This window comes from Mobula birostris, chromosome 25 (genome assembly GCF_030028105.1).
Source record: "Mobula birostris isolate sMobBir1 chromosome 25, sMobBir1.hap1, whole genome shotgun sequence".
NCBI lineage: Eukaryota > Metazoa > Chordata > Chondrichthyes > Myliobatiformes > Myliobatidae > Mobula > Mobula birostris.
In genome coordinates, this window is record NC_092394.1 from 13,823,941 (window position 1) to 13,848,239 (window position 24,299).

A 24,299-nucleotide genomic window follows, 5' to 3' on the forward strand; every position below is an offset into this window, starting at 1 on the left:
GTCTAACAGTGAGTGATAACCTTGAAGATTTTTCTTGTGATCACAAGACCCTGTTGGACATTGGTAATGTAGAATTCTGCGCTAGTTTATTGGCAAGACCGGTGGGGAAGCCGAGTGACCTCTGTAGCACGGACCTGGCCTTGTGCCGTGATGTCACCTGTTGCAGCCGCCCAGAAGATGTGGCACCAGAGGCGGTGTTACACGGCATCCATGCTGAATTGAGGGCTGAACTCCTGTGTTTGCTTGGTGAAAGACTAGCTGAATTGCATTCATCTGCGCACTACTGCAGGCTTGTTACTGCTTCCATCATCCATGGACTCAAGAGACTTGGCCTGTATTTTTTTAATGTGACTATATGTTTACTGATATCTTGTATGTCTTATATATGCTTTGTGCTGTGAACGACTGTTGGAATTGCCTATTGCACCTTGGCCCCAGAGTACCATATGAAGAGAGAAGGGATTAGGTGTTATAGCTTAATTAGTTCTGCACAGCAGCCTGGACCGAAGGGCCTGTTCCTTTGCTATTCTGTTATTCTGATATATGTTCAAATGCATTTCACCCAGCTTTAATTTACCAAAGTTTATGACGAAATGCTTTCCAGTAATAAAACTGTGTACATTGAGGATCACGTGGAAATCCGACAAAGTAGCTTTAGTTTCTTAGATGTTGAGAAATGTAGCATTTTCTATTCATTTTGGCAGTTATTTGGCTTCAAGCAATAGCATGCACCTACATGTTTTTCAGTAAATATCAAATTAATATAATTTACAATTACAATTAGGTGTAAGGAAAATAATTTCATTAAACTGAAAAGTAAACTTGAATTTTAGGGAAATACATAAACCATCAAATCTTATATCAGTGTTATCCAATGTCCTGAAAATGTCCACTAGTCTTATGCACGTATTGGTTGCATAAGTGATTTGGTGCTTCTCTGGTGTGTCTTTGTTCTTAAGGTACTGTTGAGTTCCCACCCAGCCATTAATGTTTTTATTTGATTTCCGTTTAGAGCAGTGGTCCCCAACCACCAGGCCGCAAAGCATGCGAGGAAACGATATGATTTGGCGATATAAAACGATATGAGTCAGCTGCACCTTTCCTTATTCCCTGTCATGCAGTGTTAAACTTGAACACCCCCACCCCCGTCGGCTGGTCTGCAAGAATATTATCAATATTAAACTGGTCCGCGAGAATATTGGCAATATTAAACTGGTCCAAGGTGCAAAAAAGGTTGGGGACACCTGATTTAGAGTTTATCAAATAGTTTTATCAAAGCTGTTGTGGGATCACTTTCATTTTTGGTAGGATGAAAGTTCTATTAATATTCATAGAAGCTTCTGGAATAATTTGAAGCAGGTGTATAATTTATTTTGGAAGTGTTGTCTATTTGAAAGTTTGCCACTGTTTTTGCCACAGTTATTGGAGCAAGTGTTTTGGATATGCAGTAAGTTGTCAATGACCAGCTCTTGTGTTTTGTTGACATTGAGGGAAAGGTTAAGTCATGGTACCAAGCCGCTAGATCCTCTAACTCTTGCCTATCCTTATTTGGAAATTCTGTCCACTACAGTGACGACATCAGCAAACTTGTATGAAGTTAGAACAGAATCTGGCCACATGGTCTGGAGTGTTTTGTCTGATCGCTTAGAGACTATGGAAGCATCAAGAGCGGTGTAATAAAAATATGGGACCAAATCTCTGTTTTCAGATGAGAAATAGGATGCCAAACAATAATCCTTGCTGTGTACAAGAGGAATAATGAGGACGAGAAAAAATGGCATCGAGTATTCTCTGACTATGATTGATTTGATAGTTTTGGCAGATTTGATCCTTCACAGGTTCACAACAGCATTGAAGAGTACTTGTTCTACAACGAAGGTTAAAAGTCATAGTTAAGTTTGTCATGTGTACAAGTATAGTACATATATCCACAAGTGCAGTGATAAACTTGCTGCAGCAGCATTTTATGACTTGAATCATTGGTACTTAAATTTCTCTAATTCAGTGTGAAAACTTGAATATTTAAAGAGATTTTTGGCAGACTGACTAAATGCCAAATGCTATCTAACTAGTCTGGAGGTCATTACTCTGCCCATGGATTGAACATGTGGATGAAGATTTTACTAAGTATTATGCCATTGTACTCTGCATGAACATAAACTAAACTTGTTTTATATTAAGTTTTGGTTTTGATACTGAAGAGTTCAAGCTGTTTTGACATTATTGAGTATCTGCGTTATATCAAGGGTTATAAACCATAGACCTCTAAATTTGATGCAACTAAAGGTCATTTAAAGCTGTATTTGGCTTTTAATTGGACCTGTGTAATGTAATATGAACACTAATTCTCTATTCTGTTCTGTTTCAGGTGCTCTCTGCACTTGATATACTCCAACCTCCACACATTGACTACTTTGAAGAAATGTATCCTGCCAGTCAAGTTTAATAATTCTGTCATATTAAATGTCTTATGGATTCTTTGTGGAAAATCTAGTTAACGTTTTGTTAGAATTTCTTTTGAGTCATGATGCAGAGAAAATGCATGTCCATTAATCATGATGATGTTGCCACATTCCTATAAACAACTTTAAAACAATCTGCCATACTGACAAAACAAGCAAGCATCTAATCACATTTGTCAGAAATGTGCCATGAAATAGTTAAATTCAGCAAAATAAAACAATGGCTACCCAAAATTTGATCTTTAGAGTAAATTGTAGTGACATGGGAAAAAGCATTTAATAATGGAGAAAATAAGGTGGATAATGTTCACATATCATCTAGTTTGTCATGGAAGTTACAATGACAGTACATTTTAAACTGTTAAAGCTCCTGTAAGAGCCTGTACTTAAGAGTGATACAGAGATGTTCATTCGGACCAAAGTCCCACCTGTGCTTTGTGATGACCTAAAATGTATGAAATATGTGTCCATTCTTATTAATCTTAACTACTATATATAATTAAACACTGATATCAATGTTATTTAAAGCAAGTTAAAATTGACATAAACTAAAAGAAATTCAGCAAGATTAAGTTAGAATGTGAGTGTCAATGGCAAAAGAAATAGCTTGGGTCTGGAAATACACAACTTTTAATTGGTTAACATCTTGTCAGTCTTGAATGTCATTCAAAGCTAGATGATTTTTTTCTCTCTAACCAAATAAGCTGCATTTAAATGAATTTAGTGAATACTTTAGTAAGTCTGGCAAGGGTCTGTCTCTTTAATTGGATTATTCAGCAAAGTTGAGAGAATTTCTTTACCCAGAGGGCAGTGAATCTCATGTTCTTCTTTGCCAGGGGCATGTATGGAGACTGTCACTAAGTATATTCGCCATTGCTTAAACTAAAGTATACTGGGTTCGTGCAGGGAATCTGCAAAGGCCAGAATCAGCCATATCTTGTTGAACAATGGTAGGGCCAAATGGCTAACATCCCCTTCAGGTGTCTACTTAAGTGCTTGTCTAAATGTCTCTTCAACAAATGTTTCTCCATCACCACCCCTGGCAGCAAATTCCAGACATCAGCCATTGTTTATTTTTTGAAGAAAAAAAGTCAATTCTTCTCCATGTTCTTTTTGCTTAAACGTATCCCCTCTTGTTTTAGATATCCCTACTGTGTATGTGGATGATGAACAGCTCAGCCGCTCAGATTCCTTTCTTCCAAAGAAAACTGAGCCAGTGCAAACTATCCCTATAACCCAAGTCCTCCAAGCCAGACTTTTAAGACTTGAGAATAGGCGTCAACTCTTTCAAATCTATATACAGTAATTTTCATACAGGCAAAGGTCCCAGGGCCATTCCCTGCACTAATACCACCCATCACAAGACTTCTAATCTGCAAAGTATCCTTCTACCACTTTCCTCTGCCTATCACCAAGCCAGTTTGGGATCCAATTAGTCAGCTCTACTTGGACCTAATGTGCCCAGGATCAGCCTACCATGTGGAACTTTTCCACAAACCTATATATATGACTTATTAAAGTCTGTATCAGCATCATCTACTGTGCTGCCTTTCAATTTTAATTAACTGCTGTTTTTTTTATTAAAAAGCTAAAGTCTCCCATGCATAAAGCTATGCTGACTATCCCTTACCATAGTCCTTGCCTCTCTTTTTAGGATTTTGTCTCAATTTCCCTTGCACAAATGTAAGGCTCGTTGTCATGTAGTTACTTGCTTATGCTTGCTCTTGAGTAAAAGCTACTTTCAATTCTTCTGGTGCTCCATGTGTGCCTAAATGAAATACAAACAATCTGACAGGGTTCCAGCTAACTCCTGCCTTGCTCTTCATAGCAAATTAGATTGATTTCATCCAGGCCAGGGTATTTATAAACCATTATACATCCATTATGTCTAATACCTCATCCTTGATGCTGCCTTACAGATTATCCACACACCCTTCATTGAACCAGATGTCTTCTGTTTTGAATTTGAGGCATTTAGTGGCAGTCACTTAACCAAAATGTGTATCAAAAGGGTGTTTTGTGCCCCATGGATGTTTTATTTGAAACCAACTAGTATCTGATATTCCCAGTGCTGGAAATCCTCTGCTGCAGTTGTTTTTTTATTTTCCTGAAATTCTTCTATTCCTTATCACTCCTGCCACATTTGTGCAAGGTGTTATTATTTCTGTGCTCAATTCATTTCCACTTTCAGTTTCAAGAATAATGCACAAATGTTCCAATTAACTAAATATTTCTCATGATACACCTAAAATTTATTTGCTAGAACTAAAGCAAATTCCTTTTTTTTGCAGGTACTAAGTATGAATTTTCAACTGTAGTTCAGATCAGGAAAATATGAAAATATACCCGATTGGCCACCCTCTTCCAAGCTTTCAAAATTACTTGTGGACTGAGTCGTATGAAAACTTTTTCAACAAATATGGCATTCAAGTACAGTAAATAGTCCAAGATTAAGTTTTGCAATGTTTTTTAATAGATATTTTTATTAAGTTTTGCATTGTTATAGAAATATTCAAAAGATAATTAAAGCTAGTTGAGAAATGTCTGAAATGGGCAGAACATTTATGTTTTGGAACAGGAATATCTTTAGTATTAAGACTGTGCTCGTGATGTGCTTTCCCTGGGAAATTCTAGATTAAACAGCTACACAAGGTTGTATTTGTGATGGCCACAGGTTTGATATTTTTTCAAATTTCATATGCCACTGTAAATAATATGGTAAAGTTACCTCAAATTTGGTATTTAAGATTGAATGGTGAAGGGAATGGCGGCGTAAGGAAAAGATCTCTCGACAAAAAAGAAGGTAAACTGCCCCATAATCGAATTTAGACAAATACTTAATATTGCATAACTATATTAATAAAAGAGGCAAGGATGATGTCTAAGAACAAGATTAAAAAGTCCGCTCCGAAGGCTGATAAACATAAAGAGACGCAGCAAGGCGACGGGCCTAGCTCCCCCACGGCAAGCCAGGACGGAGATAATGAGGGGGAATCGGTGACTCTGTCCTTGATTCTCGGAGAGATTCACGAGTTCCGACAAGATAACAGCAAACAACTGGAAGATATTAAAGGAGAAATAGTAAAAACTAACTCATGGATAGATGAAGCCGAAGCGAGGATTGTTGGAATTGAAGAGAAGCTACAAAACGCAGAGGAGGTGATAGCAGAAATGCTGAAGCTGCAAGACCAGCTCCAGTGGAAACTAATAGATCAAGAAGGCTGCTCGAGAAGGGAAAATGTGAGGATTTACGGAGTTCCCGAAGGAACTGAAGGTAAACCCGGATTGATGATTCCCTTCGTGGAGAAGCTACTTAGAGAGAACCTTGATATACCGGCCGTAAAAGACCTACAGATAGAAAGAGCTCACCGCGCGTTGGCACCAGAGCCTCCAGCAGGCGCCCAGCCCAGATCGATCCTGGTCAGATTTCTCAGTTACAGAACGAAGGAAGAGGTGCTTAAAAGGGCATGGCAAAAGAAAGGTTTCATGTGGAACAACTGTAAAATCAGTTTAGACCACGACTACACACCGGGGATTCTTGCCAGACGGAAGGAATATACGGAAACACGGAGAGTTCTGAAGGAAAACAACATCAAATTCCAGACCCTGTATCCAGCTCGGCTGAGAGTCTTTTACGACGAAGGGACAAAAACTTACGCTACGGTGGAGGAGGCAACGTTGGACCTGGCGGACCGGGGACTACCTATTAAAGTTATCACCCAACCGGAGTCGCTACTGGAGAGGATTCGGCAGAAGTCGTGGCAGTTAGTGGGGTGAGGACGCTCCACACGAACCAGAGTGTCAAACTACAAGGAAAAGCTGCAAATATTCAGACGCGAATGTACAGAGAACACAGATTAATTAAGAGAAATGACTGAAAAGAGTAAATCGGACTTAAAGGTAAAATGAAAACTGGTAACTGAAAATAAACTAGACGGAATAACTTGAATGATAGCAATATGGTCAAGACATAAATAGGAGAAAATTCTCTATGATTATTCAAACTGCTGAGGGCCCTCTAACACAGGGTGAAGATAGAGGTTATCCCTCTGAACTGAGGCGGGTCGGTGCTCAGGCCTCACTGTGGGAAGTCGGGAAAAATTTTCAAATGTTGCACGTTCAAAAATGTCTAGGGTGTGGTTATATGTCTTGGTTTACTGTTGAGAAGGGATTGCTTACTGTTTGGTTAGAAAAGGAGAGTTTTTTTTTCTACTAGAGAAAAATGCAAACTGAATTGGTAAAAATAATTTCCTATAATGTTAATGGGGTTTTGAATCCAATTAAAAGAAATAAGATTATGTCTAAATTGAAAAAAGAGAGGGCACAAGTAGCTTTCCTCCAGGAAACACATATGAGCCAATCTGAACATGGAAAATTAAAAAGAATGGGCTTTAAGCATGTATTTTATTCATCATATAAATTGAGTCACAAAAGAGGGGTAGCTACTTTAATATCAAGTACTCTTAATTATGAACATATTTCAGAGACTAGAGACAAAGAAGGACGGTTCGTAAAAATCACAGGAAGAATAGAAGGTACAGAAATAACTGCTGAATGTTTATGCTCCTCCAGGTTGTGAATGGTCATTTTATAGACACATTTTTGACCTAATGGTCAGTTCTCAAGGGGTAGTAATTTGTGGAGGGGATTTTAATATTAGATTAAATCCTATATTAGATTCTTCAAGAATAGTTACTCAGAATAAACCTCTGACTCGGAAAGTGAATTCATTGATGGAGGAGTTGGGAATTATAGATGTCTGGAGGAAATTACACCCTACTAGTAAAGATTATACATATTACTCTTTCCCTCATTCAGCCTATTCAAGGATAGACTATTTCTTTATCTTTAATACAGATAGACTCAGGATAAAAAACTGTAATATTGCAACAATTGATCTGTCGGATCATAGCCCAGTCTCTATGTCTCTAATCCTGGAAAGGAAAATGAGGAAAACACTATGGAGGCTAAACTCACATATACTCAATAACCCGAAAGTAATGGAGAGATTAAGGGGAGAAATCAAAGAATATCTAGACCTTAATGACACGGGAGAAACATCACCAGTGATCTTATGGGATACATTGAAAGCTGTACTGAGAGGGAAAATTATTTCCATTACCACTCACATGAAAAAAATCAATGCACAAAAATTAGCAGACCTTCAAGGAAAATTAAAACAACTTCAAGTTGTAGATAGCAACAAAAGTAATTCAAATCGAAAACAGGAAATTAGGAAATTGCAAAGTGAAATTGACGATATTTATACGTTGGAAACTCAAAGAAATTTTCTTTACCTGAGACAAAAGAATTATGAAGTAGGAGGTAAATTAGCTAGATTATTAGCATATAAATTATGAAAACAACAAGCAGACAATACAATTCATAAAATAAAGAATCCAAAGACAAAGCTTGTGGAGAGTACAATAGGGAAAATTCAAGAGAGTTTTGAAACATATTATCGAGAGCTGTACTCTCAACCCCGGGCCCCCAATGAGCCCTATATAGACAGGGTATTGAATTTTTTAGATCTACCTAAACTTACAGATTTACAAAATGAAAGTTTATTAGAACCAGTAACTGTCAAAGAACTGAACGTGGCCATCTCTAGGTTAAAGGCTGGAAAGTCCCCGGGTTCTGATGGGTTTACCTCAGTGTGGTACAAGTCCCTGAAGACACAGTTAGCCCCATTACTACTTAACACCTTTAATTGGATCTTGCAGAGAGGAGAAACTCCACCTTCCTGGAGAGAAGCGATTATTTCAGTTATTCCTAAAGAGGGTAAAGATAAACTAGAATGTGGCAATTATCGGCCAATTAGTGTTCTTAATTTAGATTACAAACTATTTACATCTATATTAGCGCGCAGATTGGAAAAGCTTTTACCTGGCCTAATCCACTTAGACCAGACTGGATTTATTCAACAAAGACAAACACAGGACAACATAAGGAGAACTCTGCACATATTAGAACAGGTTAATAAGAACGAGACAGAGACAATGGTAGTAGGATTGGACGCTGAGAAAGCTTTTGATTCGGTTAGTTGGGCATTCCTATACAGAGTGTTAGGAAGATTCGGCTTTCAAGAAAAGTTTATTAAAGTAATTAAGACTCTATATGACAGCCCTACAGCCCGAATTAAGATAAATGGGGACCTCTCTGACTCCTTCATCTTAGAGAGAGGCACTAGACAGGGATGCCCAATTTCTCCTCTCCTTTTTGCGCTATATATTGAACCGCTTGCCCAACTAATAAGACAGAGCGAAATCGTAAAAGGTATCAAGGTCGCAGGGATTGAACAGAAAGTGGCGTTATTCGCAGATGATGATTTGGCCTATCTGAGTGAACCAGAAAAATCATTTATAGGATTGTTCACACTGTTGGATGACTTTGGGAAAATATCAGGTTATAAAATAAGTGTAAAGAAAACGCAGGTTATGTCCCTAAATTATACACCATCCAAAAAATTGCAGGATACATATGATCTTAAGTGGGAAGCTAAATCATTAAAATATTTAGGAATAACCCTGCCGAAGGATCTTTCAACACTGTCACAGATAAATTATGGGCCATTAATCTTAGAGATAAAAGCAGATATGCATAGATGGAATCTTATCCCCTTTTTAAGTTTAAATTCAAGGATAAATACTATAAAAATGAATATTCTTCCTCGGTTATTGTATCTTTTCCGTACTTTACCGGTGGAGGTGGATGATAATCAATTCAGGGAATGGGACAAATGGATTTCCCGCTTCATTTGGCAAGGAAAGAAACCTAGAATTCGATATAACACCTTACAGTTAGGGAAGGAAGGAGGAGGTATGGTTCTTCCTTGCCTGAGAAATTATTTTTATGCCTCACAGATAACCCCTCTGTTATATTGGTGTAATAGGGAATATAAGGCTAGATGGAAGGAAATAGAATTTGGATTAGTTGACAGTTTTCCCCTTCAGGCCTCAATAGCTGACAAAGGATTGATGGCCCAGTTGGAAAAATTTAAAAACGCTTGGATAAATCTTACATTAAAAGTATGGCAGAAGGTGGTTAATTCATGTGGAATTAATAACATGTTAAAACTCTTTAGATGGTGTGCATATGATACCGAATTCCTTCCCAACAGAGGAGATAAAAGATTTGAGCTATGGATAAAGAAAGGTCTTACAACCTACCTCTCATTTATAGATAAAAGAGTATTACAAAGTTTCCAAATCCTGCAGGACAAACATGGCCTAGAACATAATGACTTTTTTAGGTACCTTCAAGTACGAAACTATGTTAACTAGAGTTGTAGATATACAGACCTATCAACAGTAGAATTAGAATTTTTCAAGATTCTGAATTCGGCTTGCAGTTCAATACCTAGTAAATCAGTTTCTCGATTATATAATGCACTCTCCCATGCTAAAAATGTAAATACACTGTATATTAAAGAGAAGTGGGAGAAAGAAGCAGGGTTGGTACTTTCAGAGGAGGCTTGGGAGAAAATCTGCAGCTTTCAATGGTCCTCGACTAATTCTTTGACTTGGAGAGAACATTGTTGGAAAAACATTATAAGATACTTCAAGACCCCATATCAGGAAAAATATAAAGATACAAATGTGATGTGTTGGAGAAGGTGCAGCTCCAAGGAGGCAAATCATTTTCATATTTTTTGGGATTGCCCTAAATTAAGTCTATTTTGGGAAGGTATTCATAGAACATTAGTTAAGGTACTTAGGTCCCAGATACCTCTGAATTTTTGAGACGCTCTATTTGGGGCATGTGTTGTTTCTTGAACAGAAGGAAGATATAAAGTTGCTGCAGGCCCTCTTAGCGGCAAGTAAGAAATCAATCACTAGAAAATGGCTAAATCCAATACCACCTACATTAGAAGATTGGTACGAAATTATCTTGGAAATATTTAAAATGGAAAAGTTGACTTACTCCCTGAGAACTCAAAAAGAAAAATTTTATCAAATCTGGAATAAATGGATTGAATATATAACCCCAATGCAAGCAGACTTTAGATGACTCTCCTAATGATTTATACTGCTCTTCTCATCAACACAGTAATATTGCTAACGTAAGCACCCCTAGTCTAAATGTTTGTTTTTTTTGTTTTCTTTTGGAAAATAGAGAATTAACACAAGTAAAGGGAAAGATTTGGGAAAGGGATAAAAAAATGAAAAAATTAAGTAAATAAGAACATAGGGATTGGATAATTATGTCTGCGGGCAGGAGCAAGCATGAACAAATTAGGATATAAACACCTACAATGGTTGATACATAGGCTTATATACAACATTTTGGACCAGTGGAAATGGTCCAGAAGGGTTATATGGAAACTATTATTACCATTTTTCTTAACAACTAATTCCATTACTTAGCCTAATAGGTTAGATTTACCACAGTACATAATTATCTATTTAAATGTTTATTTTCCTTTTATATCATCTCAATGTGTACTTAAGAATGTATAAATAATTGTAGTTTTATACATATAAAAAAATGGAAAAGTTATATGTGTGAAAAAAGTACATGATATTTGTGAATTCCTTATCCAAATAAAAATAAAATTTTAAAAAAAAGTTACCTCAAATTTATTAAATTACTTAAGCAGTTTTAACAGAATAAAAGCAATATCTTCAAAACAAATACATTTGTAAATTTCTGAAATTCTAGATGAATAATATTTGGAAAAGAAATCTATCAGACCTCTATGGTAATAGACTTTTAGTTAAAATTTTCATAACCTTCAAATGTTTCAATTGCTTAACTGCATCTACAGTTAGTTAAGTATTGGTGAATTGATGGTCTTAAGAGGTTACTTAAATGGGCGGAACATGCAGGTCTTGGTATTCCACCAGTTGAATTGATATTGCTGGAAATTATAAATTGGTAAGGAAGTTTCTCAAATGCAATGCCCAGTAGTTAAGTAAATCTTTTAATTGTACTTGTCCTTGAAAACTAGACATTAAAAGCTCAATAAATTATTACAAGATAACATTATTTGAACCTATAAATTTGGTGTGATGGAGGAGAGATGTTCTTAATCCTTGCAAGCTTTTAAATGTATTTTAACTCTAGATTGGAGGAATCTCTATTTTTGTCTTCCCTCCTCTGTTCTTTTCATATCTTGCATCTGACCTTTTAACAAGAGGCAGCTCTGTGCTTCTAGCAATGTCAGGTACTGCTCCTTGGTTTTATTCCCCTACAGGGGTAGTGAGCTTAATTTGATGTCAAAGTGGATGGCAAGCAAAAACTGCATTTATATTCAAATAGAATTAAAAATGGATCAAATTTTATTTATAAAATTAATGTGATTAAATTAGCTTAAAGGCTAAGGAAGTTATTTTTACAGGAATTAAAACAGAATAGTGTAGACAGTTGTCATAGGTTACAGTGGGATATTAACGGGATGCAGAGCATGTTGAGAAGTGGCAGAAGGGGTTCAATCCAAAGAAGTGTGAAATTATAAGGTGAAGTGAAAGGTTGAACTTGAAGGCAGAGTACAAGGTTAATGGCAGGATTCTTATCAGTGTGGAGGAACAGAGAGATCTTGGGGTCCACATCCATAGATTCCTCAAAGTTGCTATGCAAGTTGATAAGGGGTAATTGAGGAGGAGTATGGTGTGTTATCTTTTGTTAGTCGGTGGGTTGAGTTTAAAAACTGCAAGGTAATGTTACAAACGAGAAGATCTGCAGATGCTGGAAATCCAAGCAACACATACAAAATGCTGGAGGAACTCAGCAGGCCAGGCAGCAACTATGAAAAAGAGTATAGTGGACGTTTTGGGCTGAATCCTTTCAGCAGGACTGGAGAAAGGAAGATGGATGAGTAGATTTAAAAGCTGGGAGGAGGGAGAAACGCAAGGTGATGTGGTAATGTTACAGCTCTGTTTTTTAAGTACTCTGGTTAGACCACATTTGGACAATTGTGTTCAGTTCTGGACACCTCATTATAGGAAGGATGTGGAAGCTTGCAAGAGGGTGCAGAGGAGATTTACCAGACTGCTGCTGGATTAAGGAGCATGCCTTGTGAGAAAAGATTTAGCGCACTAGGGCTTTTCTCTTTGGAGCGAGGGAAATTGAGAGGTGACTTGTTGGAAGTGTACAAGATGATAAGAAGCTTGGAGTACACATCCAACTCCTTTTCCCAGTATAAAAGTAGTTAATACAAGATGACATAATTTTAAGGTGACTGGAAGAAAACGGAGATGTCAGGGATTTTTTTTTACACAGTAGTAGTGCATGGAACGCTGCTAGGGGTGTAGTAGAAGCAGGTACATTAAGGACATTTAAGAGACTCTTAGACCTAAATTTTTTCTTTCATCCGTGTGTCTATCTATCTACGTAGGAGGAAAGAGTTAAATTGCTCTTGGAGTAGGTAAAAAGGTCAACACAACACTGTGGGCCGAAGGGCCAGTACTGTGCTGTACTGTTCAATGTAAGTTCACAATCTTAACCTGCATATCTTGTCTTCAGATTACTTCTGCTCCCACTATTCAGTCACAATGCACAATGCTGATATTTGTAACAATCCTAACTGATTTATTTTACTGTCTTCCATGCTTGCTATCAATAGCCTCCTCTAAAAATACATTTCTTTCACAATAGCTTTGGTATCTCTATGTTCCTTTTGTTTTGTCTTACCCTGTAAATTTGGCAATTCTTTACTCGGTGTTATCTACATTACTTGTAAGCAATGAAACAAAATTAAGTTACAGATCTGAACAAAGAAATTCTACAAATGGCTTGGTTCATAGAACTGTACAACACAGGAACAGGCCCTTTGACCCATGATATCTGTGACAACACTATGCTGAATTAAACTGTTTCTTCTGCCTTTATATGATCCAAATCCCTCTATTTCCTTTGTATTCTTGTGTATGTAACAGCCTCTTTAATGACATTATTGTATCTGCTTTCACTACTCTTGGCAGCCTGTTCCAGGCACCTCTTTGGTACAGTCCTTTAAACATACGTTCTCTCATCTTTAATATAATGTCATCTAGTACTTGACAATTCTATCCTGGGAAACATTCTTTCTACCCTATCTTTGCCTCTTATAATTTTATAAATTTCACTTAGGTTTTCCCTCTGCCTCTGACACTACAGAAATTATCCTAAATTTATCTGCTTGTAGCCCACGCCCACTATTTCAAGTGGCATGCCTTCACATCCTTCCTTTAATGGAGTGAACTGAGTGGTTCGTTCTCTCCATCTCAGATTTTACAAAGATTGCTTTGAATTACTGCATTTGTTTAAAAAAAATAAGATTACTGCTAAGGTCATACAAAAGGCAGCTCTGACTGTGCAGCTCTTTAAGATTTGAGTAAGTGCTTTAGAATAAATATATTTCCTTGTTAACAGTGGCTCATTGCTTGTTTTAAATGAGAACTTTAACAGCTATCCAATGCAGAACTTGTGTAGGACAGGATCCTTTGTTTTTTTTTAAGAGAAAGGTAATGGTATTATCTTCGTAGAGAATTACAGCACAAACAGGCCCTTCGGCCCAAAAATCATTGAAACTGCCTATTCTCAACGACCTGCACTGGGACCATAGTCCTCCATATCCCTACTATCCTATACCTAACCGGACTTCTCTTGAACATTGAAATCAAGCTCACATGGATCACTTGTCCTTGCAGCTCATTCCCCATTCTCACGAAGCTGACGAAGAAGTTTCCCCTCATGTTCTCCTTACTCTTTTCACCTTTCACCCTTAAACCATGTCCTCTGGTTGTCGTCCCATCCAACCTCAGTGGAAAAAGCCTACTTGCATTTACCCTAACCATACACCTCATAAATTTGTATATCTCTATCAAATCTCTCAATCTATGTTCTAAAGAATACAGTCCTAACCTATTCAATCTTTTCTTGTAACTCGGGTCCTCCAGACCCAGCAAAATCCTTTTAAAGTTTCTCTGCACAATTTCAACTATGTTTACATCTTTCCTGTAGGTAGGTGACCAAAAGTGCACACAATACTCCAAATTAGGCCTCACCAATGTCTTATACAACTTCAATATGACATCTCATCTTCTGTACGCAATACATTGATTTATGAAGGCTAACATGCCAGAAGATTTCTTTATGGCCCTATCTACCTGTGACACCACTTTCAACAAATTATGATCCCTTTGTTCTACCACACTCCCCAGTGCCCTACCCTGGTTGGTCTGACCGAAGTGCAAAATCTCGCACTTGTCTACATTTATAATGCCATTATTTATTTGCCAGTTCAGTGATGCCCAAAAGAGATGGCATTTTGTTGCCCAAACAACCCTCTCAAATGAGAACTATTCGATACCCAAGTACTTGTTGTTTATATTTGTAAGGTCTAGTTATATAACATAATAATCTGACTAATCTATTTTTAATTTGATATGCAATTAAATCTGCAAAACTCGAGTTAATTACTTAATGAAAAAATTCAGTTGATACTTTTTCTGTTAGTGAAGACTTTCAATGTTTTTTCCACTGGTTGAGATTCTGAGTTGAGGATCACTTATCTAAAGCAAAAAAAAGGAAGTATTTGTGATGTGAAATATTCATTGATGTTAGATTTTTAAGCTTTATGCTTATGGTTTTGAAATGTAAGTTATTCAATTTCCAAAATAATGTAGGAAGAAATTTTCTCCCTTGGTTTGGAGTATTGAAAGCTATTGAAGCTGGGACTAGTTGTTTTTGTTAAACTACAGAAGCATTTAAAACAAAAAGAATGGCGCCTTATCAGACACCATCTGTTCAAGCTTGGTGAATGAAAATACAGGGATATTGGAAGCATAGGTAAACAGTGGCTCTATTCCAAACTCCAACCCCTCAAATAAATTAACTCGAGACAGATACGCTGTTCAAATTAATGGCACCTTTGAGCTCACATTAAGTTTGTTAATATGTAGCAGTTTTGTATTTGAATCAAGAGCAGTGCAGATCTGAATCTGAGGTGTTTTTCAATTCTTATTTAAGTGGTCTTTGTTGTTGAAACAGTTGAGTCATCAGGGATTACAAATTTCTGGGGTTTGCAGTGTTTAATTCAATATCTAATTGAATTGAGTGACTTCAAAGAAACCTAGATGAATGATATGGAGCAAATTGAAATAGAGCCCAATTTCATATCGGTATAGCTTGGAAGGATTCCTACTTGTTCAAACATGCAGCATGCTGTAAATGTACGTTTGTAGAACAGATGTGAACATGTGCAAGTGGACTGCTAAACATAAATGCTAGCCTCTTAATCAAATTAATTCAGAATTCCATAGTTGCCTATTTCTATTTATTATGGTTAACAACTTTGTTTGAAAGACTAAAAGTATACTTATTATTTTAATCAAAAATGGGCTAAACATTAAATTCTTACAGAACTATAGTTAGGACATTACTGATGCTGCCCTTCAAATCTAATGGTCTGCTTTAACATGCTAGATAATTTGTTTCTTGAATACGTATATTTTTCATATTTTTTACTTACTAGGGTGAAAAACTGCAGCAGAGATGAGAATTTTCTCTTGGGGTAGTTGCCCATTCACAATGTAACAGGGTTGACCTGTATGTTTACTTCGACATATCTTTAAAATGTAGGTAACGTGTGGGAAAATATGACAGTGATAATCTTAAAGGATCTTTGCTCATCCATATCTTGGATTTATAGTATTTCCAATCATGTTTTTTTTATTTAAATTGGTTTTGTTTAAATTCTAATGTTCAAGACTGATACTGTCTGAAACTTCTGTTGATATACAGGCAAATCAAATCTATTACATTTTATAAATCCAAGAGATTCTGCTGGAAATCCAGAGCAACACATACAAAATGCTGGAGGAACTCAGCAGGTCAGGCAGCCTCTATGAAAATAAATAAACAGTCAATGTTTGGGCCGAGTCTCTTCATCAGGACTGGAAAGGACGGGGGAAGAGCCAGAATAAAAATGGGGGTGGGAGGAGGACAATCTAGAAAATGATAGGTGAAGCCAGGTGGATCAGAAAAATAAAGGGCTAGAGAAGAGGGAATATGATAGAGAGTGGATCATGGGAGAAAGGGAAGGAGGGCGAGGAGAAGAGACCATAAGAAATAGCAGCAGAATTAGGCCATTTGGCCTATTGTCTGCTCCGCCATTTCATCATGGCTGATCCACTTTCGTAGCCCCACTCTCCTGTCTTCTCCCCGTATTCCTTCATGCCCTGACTAATCAACTTCCTACCTAAAATATCCCCAATGACTTGGCCTCCGTAGCCACCTGTGGCAACAAATTCCACAGATTCACCACTCCTCTCTGTCCTAAAAGAACTCCCCTCTATTCTGAGGCTGTGTACTCTGGTCTTAGATTCCCCCACCAGAGGAAACATCCTCTCCACATCCATTGTATCAAGGCCTCTCAACATTCGATAGGTTTCAATGTCACCCCTCCTTCTTCTGACTCCCAGTGAGTAGAGGCCCAGAGCCATCAAGCTCCTTGTATGGCAAGATGTTCAATCCTGGAATCATTTTTGTAGACCTGCTAAGAGGCCCGAAACTGCTCACAATATTCCCCAACCGAGGCCTCACCAGTGCTTTATATCCTTGCTTTTATATTCTAGTCTTCTGGAAATGAATGTTATTATTACATTTGCCTTCCTCAACACTGACTCAACCTGCAGGTTAACCTCGGGAGTTCTGCACGAGGACTCCCAAATCCCTTTGCCACTTCTTTGCCCATTCACCCAAGTCCTGCTTCCTTGAGACTACCACCTATCTTCATATCATCTGCAAACTTTCCAACAAAGGCATGAATTCCATCATCCATATCATTGACATGTAACATCAGAAGAATCAGCCCCAACACAGACATCTGTGGAACACCACTAGTCACTGGCAGCCAGTCAGGAAGGCTCCCTTTATTCCCATTCTTTACTTCCACCAATCAGCCACTGCTTTATCCATGCTAGAATCTTTCCTGTAATACCATGGGCTCATAGCTTGTTAAGCAGCCTTATGTGCAGCATCTTGTCAAAGGCCTTCTAAAAACTCAAGTGCACAACATCCACTGGTTCTCCTATGTCTGTCCGGCTTGTTATTTCTTGAAAGAATACCAACAGATTCATCAGGCAAGATTTTCCCTTGAGAAAACCATGCTGACTATGATCTATTTTATCGTGCCTCCATGCACCCTGAGACCTCATCCTTAACGATCGACTCCAACTTCTTCCCAACCACTGATGTCAGACTAACTGGCCTGTAGTTTCTTTTGCCTCTCTCCCTTCTTGAAGAGTGGAATGACATTTGCAATTTTCCATTCCGTTGGAACCATGCCAGAATCACTTGATTCTTGAAAAATCATTACTAATGCCTCCACAGTCTCTTCAACCACTCTTTTTCAGAACCCTGGGGTGTATACCATCTCATCCAGGTGAATTATCTCCCTTCAGACCTTAGTTTCCCAAGAACCTTCTCCCTAGTAATGCAACATCACACACTTCTGTCCCCTGACACTCTCGAACTTCCGGCATTCTGTTAGTGTCTTCCACAGTGAAGACTAATGCAAAATATTATTCAGCTTGTCTGCCATTTCCTTGTCCCCCATTACTACTTTTCCGGCGTTATTTTCCAGCAGCCTGATATTTACTCTCAGCTCTTTTACAATTTTATATATGAAGAAACTTTTTATATGCTCTTTAACATTATTGGCTAACTTGTCTTCGTATTCCATCCTTTCCTTCCTAAAACTTTTTAGTTGCCTTCTGTTTTTTTTAAAAAAGCTTCCCAATCCTCTAATTTCCCACTAATTTTTGCTCTATTATATGCCCTCTCTTTGGGGCTAAGTGGGAAAGGAAAGGAGTGGGGGGGAGAGTAAAAGAAGGAAAAAATATGGACATGAGAAATAGATGTTCATGCTATCAGTTTGGAGGCTACCTAGATGGAATATGAGGTGTTGCTCCTCCACCCTGAGTGTGGCCTCATTGTGGCAGAAGAGGAAGCCTTTTACCGATATATCGTAATGGGAATCGGGATAGGAATTAAAATGGTTGGCCACCGGAAAATACCGCTTTTGGCAGGTGGAGCAGAGGAGCATTTTAGTTTGTATTAATGCTTGTTGCTAAACATTGTTTCCTGTTCCCTTTTTCATTCAGTCTTTCCATTTGATGTTGCATCCTGAGACCTGCTTTGGCACCAATTGAGGTGCAATTTTTTTTCCACCCCACGCCCATTTGATCTCCTTTGTTATTGTTTTAGCTGTTCATCTTTGGTTCTGTTAAGCTCAGCCAGTTTGAAAGGATGACTTTCCTGTGTGTAAAATTTTGACTATTTAATTTTGATATCTGAATAAATGGACATACCCTGAGATATCCATCAAATCATAATTTTCAATTAAGAAGAATTTTGATGCAAGTGGTCTACATTGAGGATTCTCATGTTTCCAAGCAAAATATTGATGTATTTTAGCTATAATGAATGGGATGGTCCTTAAATAATGTTTGAAAAGTCTCAGTAATGGGCAGTGACTTATGACACACAGATAAATTGAAGATTAGTTTAACCAATGACAGTCTCACTCTCTGCTAATATGCACTTGCACATCTGGCATAGGTCTCTGGGTAGGAAAAAGGAAAAACCTTGTTCAGATTTATAGTTCTGTACTCTTAAATTCAGGAGTGTTAAAGCCAATTATACAGTCTCTTTAGTAGCTGGACAAAAATGAGAGCTTGCCAGAAATTGGGAAATAAATCTTGAATTATTGTATGTTGATTAACAGAATAGGTGATGCACTTACACTACTTACTAACCGTTGGGAATTTTTGCTGTCTGCATTAGATGTTAGGCAGGAATCAGGCTAAAATAATACAGGTTATAAAAAGGGCCGTTAGTTTAACCTGTTTGGTTTTCCTCTACATAATTGACTTCATATTTCCTGAAGTATTTGTCAATTCTCGTTAAGTTGATTTAAAATTTGCATGTATAGAAGTAGCAGCATCAAAATGAAAGTAAATGAAGATTGAAATAACAGATCATAGAGATCTAGAATACTTCATAAGTTGATAATAAGTCCTGAGGTGATCATTGCAACTGTATAAGTTTCCCTTTCTATAGTGCATATACATTCTGACTTTGTCTGTTGAACAATTAATAGCATAAACCAAAGCGTCTTAATGCTAATGTTGCACCTTTAAATTCTAGGAACTAATTTGCAGCAATTAGTTTTTTCCTTGACTTTTTATTCCTTTAGCTATGTTGTCACAGAGCTAATGCAAAGCGACCTTCACAAGATCATTGTGTCTCCACAACCATTGAGTTCTGATCATGTCAAAGTTTTTCTCTACCAGATTTTGAGAGGTGGGTATGTTTACTGATGAATCCACATTTAATCCAAGCATTAAAGAATATTTTTTTAGCCAGGTAATAATCCTTGCAGAAATGCAGATTTCACTTAATTAGTAATCATCCCTCAGATTGTTTCTAGGTCCTTTGCCATTGAAATATTTATTGAATATATCCTCATTGAATGTTATCTTTGCTCCAAAGGAACCAAATTCTCTTTCTCAAATGTTTTCATTCCTAGAACCATTTTGAATCCTTTCTATATCCTCTAAGAGTTTTGCATCCTTAAAATATTGTTACTATAATTGAAGTATACGGAGAGTTATGGTCTGGACAGTATTACACAGGCTCAGCATCTGTGGTTTTATACACTTTGTGAATCTCAGGATCCCATGTGTTTTACTAACTATTCTAACAATATATATTAATGCAGTCTATCCCTCCTAGTCTTGCATTTCCTTTGGAACTTTGTTATTTGATCTACATTTTCTCTCCTGTTCCTGCCAGTCTGTGTGGCTTCATTTTATCTGTATTAAATTCATTTGCCACTTGTGTGCCCATCCTCCCAGCCTGTTATCTTACAATACTTGTTTCTGCTAATAGACATTAGATTTTCTGGATCAAGACCAATGGCAATTATGAAGCCTGTGCTTGAAGAGAGGTAATAGTGTGCATGTGCATATACATACACATAAAAAAGTCATGAGTGAAATATGTTAAGCAGATTGCCCAGCATGTTATTTTGCTTTTTGAATAAGGATAATATTTATAAATTTCCAGTTTTCTAACACCTCCACAGATTGATTCTTGGTCACTTGAAGGCTCCTCACATGTCTGTCAATGTTTTTTTTCCTGCAGTTTATCTCCTTGCACGAGAAAACTCATTCTTTGTTTAGTTAAGAATAAATCAAGACCGTCTCCTTCAAGTGATTACCTACATTCACTTACATTGTACAGCAGATTAACCTCAGACTCTTTCTGAACTTGCTTGCTGGCCTAGAATCTGCCCTTATTATCTTGAAAGTCTAAAATGAATTGCATTTGCTGCATATTAAAAGAACACATTCAAAGCTATCGATCTCTAAATTTTTTATACATTGAATTAGCGAAGTTCAGATGTTCCAATCATGTAATCATTTTTAAATGCTTGTTGTAAACACAGGAATTTTAAGTAATTCCTATAATTCAGGTTTACAATGATAATAGGGCAAGTATCATTTATCTATTTGCATTTATATTGCATTTCAATTTTAAAAAAGTTATTAGAACAGGTTGTACAGGCTGTGCTTCCTAGAAATTCATTTTTAGTGATTTTGCAGATGGCCTTTAATATTGAATAAGCTTTTATAAAGCATTGATATAAACTAGTGAGGCAGAGGGATAGGGACAGCAGGTTGGAGCTCTGGCTTGTGTAGAAAATCAAAGGGGCAAGTCAAATGAGAAAATCAGACAGGTGGGGGATGCATGAGAGGCAGGCAGACTTCAAATGCATTTACTTAATGTATAGATTTTTCCGGCATGACAAAGTAGGATGCAGAACGGGAAGGGATGTTACACTGCTGATCAGGGAGAGCATTACAGCACTCCTCAGAGGATATCCTGGAGGGATTGGCCAATGAGGCTATCTGAATAGAATTACAGAATAATAAAGGGATACTATTACTTTAATGGGTTTGTAATCTAGGTCACTGAACAGTTAGCAAGAATGGGAAGAGCAGATCTAAAGGCAAGTTGCAGAAAGTTTTGAAAGCAGTAGGGTTGTAGCAGTGGGGAAGTTTTAACTTTTCCAAGATTGACTATGATTGCCTTAGTGTTAGGAGCTTAGATGGGCTGGAATTTGTAAAATGCATTCAAAGTGTATTTTGAACCAGAGTGTAGAGTCCCCTTGTTGGGAGAGCCTTAAGGAGTGAGGATGGGCAATTGATTGAAGTGTCTTTGTAGGAGCCTTTTGGGAACAGTGACCATAGTTCAGTTGCTCTGGATTTCCAGCATCTGCAAAATCTCTTTTGCTCAGTAAGCTTCAGTGTAGTCATGGTAAATCAGGTCAGTACTCAAGACAGAGCCTTGAAATGAAGGAAAGTTAATTTCAAAAGTGTATTGACAGGATTTTGACAAAAGTGGATTGGGAACAGCTGTTAGAAGGGTCAATATTTGATAAGCGGGAGGCATTTAAAAACAAGATGACAAGAATTCAGAGTCAGCATGTCTGTTTAAGGGTAAGAAGCAAAGATGGTAAGATTAAGGAACTTTTCGGAGTGAAGGATATTGACTGTTTGATAAGATATTCAAGAGAATTTTGATCTGCTTTCAGTTGGACACAAGATTGGTATTTAAAATAAATATAGTGAGACCAGGCCACTCTCTCTGAGCCAACATCATTAAAATTGTTTGTCCATTTATCTCACTGGCATTGAATGGGGCATTCTTTTGTGCATTTGGTGGCTCCTCTCAACACAATGAGCAAACACTTAAAATAGAAAATGCTGACAACACTTTTACAGGAGAAAGAGAATATTTAAAAATAAATGTTTCATGTCAGTGACCTTTCACCTGAACTTAATTTGTTGTGAACTCTTTTAGGGTGTCCAGAGGACATGAGTGTGTATAAATGCAGTTTTTGTATCCAACCACAATGTTAGCACCTGGAAATTGCTTTGGTATTTCAACAAAGGGGGAAGGAAGTAGCATATGTTGCATTTGTACATCTTTGAGCAGGCAGATCATAAAGAATAAGAAACTGAAATATAGCTTAGTTTAAAATGCATGAGTAATTTGACCTTTTCAGAAATATATACTCAAATTCCTAACTTTTCAACTTGTACATGAAAGAGCAGCAACTGAGTAAAGTTAAATTCCATTATGGAGCTTTTGGATAAAACATTTTTTGATATTTCAGTGTGATAGAGATGAAAATTAACTGTTTTAAATTGCAGTTTGTTTCTATCTTTTGGAAATTAAAAGTGCATTCTGTGCAATTTGAGAAGAGCAAACTTTGATCTGAGGACTTAAGATGCTTAAAACAGCATGTTCAGAGCCACCTAAGAAACTGCTAGAATGTGATGCAGTACTATTGCAGGCACAACATGGATATCAATGGAGAAATAACGTGCAATCTTACTACATACATTTACTTAATTATTTAATGTCAATTTTAGGTCTGAAATATCTGCATTCAGCTGGTATATTACACCGGGACATTAAACCAGGAAATCTTCTTGTGAACAGCAACTGTGTCCTCAAGGTTGGTTTGCATATTTTTATACTAATATAATGTAAATTAGTTATGGGTCACTTTTACTGAATCAAGATTTTTGCCTAGCCATTTCCCTAGATGTACCTCACTGATCCTACTGTCACTTAGCATTCAGAAGTAAGATGTAGATCTGTGGCAGTGCATTGATGAGAGGCATTGATTCAAAACCATTGATAGGTAATGAAGGCGGCCAAGATTTTATTGATTATGAAAGCAAGCACTCATTTTAATAAACAAGGGATCCTTAAAATGAAGTAAAATATTAACGATTTAAAGAAAATGAACAAATCAAGGTATATTGAAGTAATTACCTTGTAAATATTTGACCTATAATATTCAATAAAATCAGTTGGTTCTTGGATCCTATGCTATGTCTAACATAATGAAGTGTCTAAAAGATTATTCCCCCTCTCTGTCTCTCCCCCTCCCCATTCAAACTAGTGGAGATTAGGCATTCTGAGCCTTCTAATAGCCTTCCAAAGGGTATTCGTAGAAGTCCTATCTCTTAAATGCAGTTTCAGTAGCTGAATCCCAGTCGTTTCATTTCAAATGAAACATTCAAAAGTGTATGGTCATGAACTTTGGTGGAAGAAATAAACAGGCAGACTATTAATTTAATCGGGAGGGAATTCAAAATGCAGAGATGCAAAGAGACTTGGGAGTCCTTGTGCAAGATGCCCTAAAGGTTAACCTGCAGGTTGAGTCGGTTGTGAAGAAGGCGAATGCAATATTGGCATTCATTTCTAGAGGTATAGAATATAAGAGCCGGGATATGATGTTGAGGCACTATAAGACATTCGTGAGAAAACACTTGGAGTATTGTGTGCTATTTTGGGCTCCTTATTTTAGAAAGGATATACTGACATTGGAGAGGGTTCAAAGAAGATTCACAAGCATGATTCCAGGAATGAGTAGGTTACCGTATGAGGAACATCTGGCAGCTCTTGGGCTGTATTCCTTGGAGTTCAGGAGAATTGAGGGGGGGGTGGGGATCTCATAAAAACATTCCAAATGTTAAAAGGCCTGAACAGATTAGATATTGCAAAGTTATTTCCCATGGTAGAGGATTCTAGGACAAGAGGGCATGACTTCAGGATTGAAGGACGTCCTTTTAGGACTGAGATGCGGAGAAATTACTTTAGTCAGATGGTGGTAAATCTGTGGAATTTGTTGCCAAGAGCGGCTGTGGAGGCCAAGTCATTGAATGTATTTAAGGCAGGGGTCGATAGGTTCTTGACTAGCCAGGGCATTAAAGGGTATAGGGTGAAAGCAGGGGAGTGAGGATGACTGGATGAAGTGGATCAGCCCAT

At 37.3% G+C, this 24,299-nt stretch overlaps 1 protein-coding gene across 3 annotated transcripts in view; it reads left to right on the forward strand.

Moving 5' to 3' along the window:
* Nucleotides 1-24,299, forward strand: part of nlk2 (nemo-like kinase, type 2) — a 176,522-nt gene that overhangs the window by 76,468 nt on the left and 75,755 nt on the right. For all 3 annotated transcript variants that reach the window (XR_011883145.1, XM_072243366.1, XM_072243367.1), the window contains exons 3-5: nucleotides 2,369-2,424; nucleotides 19,645-19,751; nucleotides 22,892-22,977. Coding sequence is in view for 2 of the 3 variants with exons in the window: in XM_072243366.1 (XP_072099467.1) it covers nucleotides 2,369-2,424; nucleotides 19,645-19,751; nucleotides 22,892-22,977 (249 nt within the window). In the remaining variant the exon portion in view is untranslated. The remainder of the gene's footprint in view (nucleotides 1-2,368; nucleotides 2,425-19,644; nucleotides 19,752-22,891; nucleotides 22,978-24,299) is intronic.